The 5,304-nt window shown below is 36.1% G+C and overlaps 1 protein-coding gene across 1 annotated transcript; it reads right to left on the reverse strand.

Moving 5' to 3' along the window:
• Positions 1 to 546: 546 nt before the first annotated feature.
• On the reverse strand, positions 547 to 1,488 carry LOC139083705 (olfactory receptor 10C1-like). The gene has a single exon (XM_070622159.1). It carries the CDS (start codon positions 1,486 to 1,488, stop codon positions 547 to 549), a length of 942 nt encoding a protein of 313 aa, XP_070478260.1.
• Positions 1,489 to 5,304: the final 3,816 nt, after the last annotated feature.

Raw genomic sequence — 5,304 nt, forward strand, 5'->3', positions numbered from 1 at the left:
GTCCCTCACTAGGTTTACAGTTAAATACTTGGAGTTGTGTCACAGTGTACATCATTCATCAGTATTTATTAACAGTTGATTATTTAAGAGGTATGATTATTAAGATGTATAGAGAGCAGAGTAACTAAGGGAGCATATTCCACTTAAGAACTTCAATACTAACAACCTGTATTTGACAGTAAAAAGTATTAATTACTTCCCATTTATTTTTTATTTTTTCCACGAGAAGAGCATTCATTTTCCCCAGTAAAATGGTGTGAAACATATTTAGCTTGATGCTATTACCATTGGAGAAGGAAAAATTGAATGATGTCGAGGGGCAAGAGATACTCTGTAGTTTTGTTCATTGAGTGAATAATTAACAATTTAATGACCCAATGCAAAATTTACTTTGTGTAAACACTTTGAAAAATGTAAAACAGATCCAAGTGTTTCCTGGTTACTATCCTATGAATTCTTTAATGATAGTTAATATTGGTAGAAGGAACATAAAACCTTGGGTAACCTCTTTGTACAATAGTGTAAGTTTACACTACTATGGCTGGTTTAGGCCATTTGTCTAAGAGGGTTCCTTTGTGTTACCCTTTGAAAGGCTTCCTTTACTTCCTTGTTCCTCAAGGTGTAGATAACAGGATTCAGAGCAGGGGTGACCACAGTGTACATGAGGGCAGTGGCTTTGTCCGTTTCTGGAGTGTGTGCCGTCTTAGGTTGGAGATAAGTGAACAAGGCAGTGCCAAAGAACAGAGAAACAACCAGGAGATGAGAAGAACAAGTGGAGAACGCTTTGCGTCTTCCAGCTGCTGAAGGGATTCTCAAGATGGTCACAAGAATGCGCGTGTAGGAGCACAGAATGAGGAAACAGGGACTCATAATGAAGAGCACAGAGACAGCAAACAACACAATTTCGTTTTGGGATGTATCAACACATGCCAGTTTCACTACAGGCATGATGTCACAAAAAAAGTGCTGAATCTTTCCTGTTCCGCAGAAGGGCAGACTGAGGATCCAGGTGGTCTGGGCTGACTCCACCACCACCCCGGTGGTCCAACATGCTGCAGCCAATTTCAAACAGACACGAGGGCCCATGCGGAGAGTGTAATGCAGTGGGTGACAAATAGCTACAAAGCGGTCATAAGCCATGGCTGCTAGCAGGCAGCATTCTGTCAGTCCTAAGATGGTAAATACGTACATCTGAGCTGCACAGCCTCTCACACTTATGGTCTTGGTCTCTGCCAGCAGGTGCACCAGCATCAGAGGCACCACACTGGTGATATAGCACGCCTCCAGGAAGGAGAGGTTAACCAGGAAGAAATACATGGGGGTGTGCAGGGAAGGGGTGAGCCCGATCAGGCAGATGATGATGAGGTTTCCTCCCACAGTAAACAAGTAAAGTATTAAGAACACAAGGAACAGCACAGGTTGTAACTCTGCTAGAGAGGAAAAAGCCACAAATGTGAATCTGGTGCAGAGGGACTTGTTTCCACTCATTGTAGATCAGAACCAGACATCTGTGGAGACAAGAAAGAGGGCAGATAAGACCTAAAGGAATCCAGTTACCTAGCACAGATTTCTATCAAACCTTAGAAAAAGGAGCTTTCCTAGGATCAGTGGTCTGACATGAGAAGCTAGACACCTGGATTCCTTTTGCTAAACCCTTCTAAAAAGCTACCAAGTTAAAATGGATGTAATATTCCTTCCTGATTTTGAACTCTGGGCCTTAGGCTATTTTCACAGAAACTTAGAGAAAACAATAACTTTAAATTGCATAATCTGATTTTTTTTCATTTTTATCTTATTGATATACTAATCCTATAAACAGGGTATAACATAAGTAATACATGAAGTCATTCTAATTATACAGGAGTGACATAAAACCTAATTGTATAGAGTAAAATACAAAGGTGCTCTATCCTGGTCTTCTCAATTCTACAACCTTCATTAAAGCCACACTTCAGAGTTTGGAAGGGAGTATATTTTCAGTCACTTATCTATTCATTTTCATACATGTTTTTACTCATTGTGATTTGAAAAGAATAAGCCAATGATTAGGCAGCTAAACTCCATGGTGACCCAAACTAACAGAATCTCCTTTCCACAAGCTCAATGTAATTTTACCAGAAATTGTGAGTAGGAGGACATACATAGATCCACAAGGCAAATTTTCTTTTCCTTGTTGGACTTCTGGACTTCCTATGATTCCAAAGTATAACATAATGATGGAATAGGCAGTATTTCTGTTCTGATTGGAGACCATAGGGATTGCATCCACTGCACACCAATTAATTATATTTGTCTCAGAGGAATTTGTTCAGAAACAACGATGAACGTTCAATGTAAATTTGTTTTTCACTTTTTGAATATATTTTCCAGAGGTAATCTATTGCTGTCAGTTACATCATTTAAATTTCAACTGTAAAACTAAGTTTCTAAGGGATTTTCATCATGCGATTGAAATAATTATTGACCTTTCTGGATATTTGCCATACTAATCTTCTTTAAGCTCCTCACACAGACACTGACTGCTCAAGTCTTTGTGAGATCAGCAAGCACAAGGCAGTACACAAAGCAGACTTCTTAAATTCCACAGAAAGCATTCATGTTATTCATTATCAATGCTTAAATTGTTAGCAGCACAAATAAATAGGTTTGATCAGGGAAATTCCACATTTCCAATAAAATTAATTAAAATAATTTATCAAAAATATGAAAAGTGGCTTTTTGGGACACTTATTTATTAATTAATTATTAATTAATTAATTAATTATTTTATCAACAATATGAAAAGTGGCTTTTTTTGGCACTGTCCTCAAGAAATGAAAAACTTGTTCATTCTCAATGACCTCTATTGCATCAAGCAGAATACATTCGATTTTTACTTTTTCCACCTTTATTGAGGTATTAATTGACAAAATTGTACCTCTTTAAAGTGTACAATATGATGATTTGATTTACATATGCATTGTGTAATGATTTCTACAATCAGGCTAATGAACACATCTATCTTTTGTGTGTGTGTGATGAGAAACCTTGCTACTCTCTTAGCAAATTTCAAGTGTACATACAGTATTGTAATTATAGACAACATGCTGTACATTAGATTCTTACAACTTATTCATCTTATAACTGAGGGATTGTACTCATTGATCAGTGTCTCCTCATTTCCCCTACTTCCTAGCCCACTCTACTCCCTGTTTCTATGAGGTCAGCACCTTTTTTTAGATACTACAAATAAGTGAGATTATAGACTATTTGTCTTTCTGTGTCTGACTTATTTTACTTAATATAATGCCCTCCAGGTTTTTGTCTGTCTGTTTTGTCGCAAATGTAATATTTCCTTCTTTTTCGTAACCAAATTATACTTCTCTTTGACATTGGTCTTGGCAAATTATTTCATATTTTTTGGACATGAAAAGGTAACCTACAGAATGGGAGAAGATATTTATAAGTCATATATCTAGCAAGGGGTTAATATCTATAATGCATAGGCTCTCATGCAACCCAATAGCAAAAACCAAGTAATCTGATTAAAAAATGGACAAAGGACCAGAATAGACATTTCTCAAAGAAGACGTACAAACTACCAACAGTTATATGTTAAGATGCTCAACATCACTAATCACTAGAGAAATACAAATTAAAACCACTTTGAAGTATCACCTTATATGTGTTAGGATGGTTGTTATAAAAAAAAATAAGAGAAAGCAAATGCTGCTGAGGATGTGGAGAAAAGGAAATCCCACTGTTGGCGGAAATGTAAATTGGCATAGCCGTTATGGAAAACAGTATGAAAGTTCCTTAAAAAATTAAAAATAGCACTTCTATAAGATCCACTAATCACAGTTCTTGGTATATACCTGAAGAGAATAAATTTAGCATTTTGTAGAAATATCTGCACACCCATTGTCATTGCAGCATTATTCACAATAGCCAAGATATAACCTAAGTGTTCATCTTTGATGTGTGTATATAGTAAGATATTAATAAAATAGAAGAAAACAGAGCTGCTACTGTATTTCTCTAATTTAACCTCCATCTGGACTCTGTGTTGACTATTTATGAATCTAGTTCTGAAACCAGGGGATAGTATTAAAAACATAACATAAGTGTATGTTGGATGTAGGATATTTATTAAGAGAGAAAAGTCAAAAGTCCTCTCCTGCTGCTTCATATCTGCTTTTGACAAGAATTACTTGGTGAAAGGCCACAGTATTTGGTGAGGTAATGGCCAGATGAGAATGAGCACTACCAGCAATAACAGCAAAATGCTGTAGGGACTTCAGAGCCCATGACGACTTCTCCTATCCTTCTCTAATGCCAGTTAACAAGACTTTGTGAGCGGTCCTTAAAACAAGACTTAAGACAAAAGAGCGGATCATGGCAACAAGGCATTTTCCAAGGCGAGAAAAGAGTATTTAAGGAGGAATGATTAAGAGAGACAAACATTAATGAGAATTTTAGAAAAAAATATATCTTTGATTTATCTGTTAATTTTTAGCTACACATTAGCAATTGACAACCTCAGAAAAGAATAATTTTGAAAAAGAAGTAAGAGTACAAATAAGATTGAAGCTTTTGAGGAAAGAGAAATTAAGAAATGAAAGAAATTATTGGAAACAACACAGCCATTTGGCCATGAGGAGGAGGAGAAAGACAAGGTGAAATGTAGAGGAAAAGAAAGGCAGGACAAGAATATTTATTGTTGTTATTCTCTATGTTTTTGTGATGGGAAACCATGAGCTTGTTTAATAGCTGGTGTGAAGGAGTCATGTAAAACAAAGCTTACTCTCTCATACACATTTTGAAAGCTCCCAGAAAATTAATAAAAACATTCAAACTAAAGGCCTATTTACCTCCATTCCTATTATGTGACACAGTATGTTCATCTTTCAACAAAAATTGAAAGTATGACACAAGCAAGGAAAAGCAGTGTGGAGAGAGAAAGCAATTATCAAAACCAGTCTCAGCAAGGACACAGATTTTGGCATTATATGGTAGATACTTTGAAATAACTATGGTTAAGTTAAGAGCTCTAAATGAAAACATATGTGATATTCAGGAACAGGTAGGAGTGTAAGCAGAGAGATGGAAACTCCAGGGAGAATCAAAAGTAATACTAGAAATAAAAAATTATTCTATAGCAATAAAGAATGCCATTGATGGGCCCATCATCAGTCAGCTGGACATGGCTGATGAAAGAATCAGTGTACTTGTAGGTAGGTCAGCAACAACTTTCCAGACAAAAACACTGAAATGCAAAGATAAAAAACAAAAAACAAAAAAACACCAACAAGTATTGGTCAATTT

Source organism: Equus przewalskii, chromosome 5 (assembly GCF_037783145.1).
Source record: "Equus przewalskii isolate Varuska chromosome 5, EquPr2, whole genome shotgun sequence".
Taxonomy (NCBI): domain Eukaryota; kingdom Metazoa; phylum Chordata; class Mammalia; order Perissodactyla; family Equidae; genus Equus; species Equus przewalskii.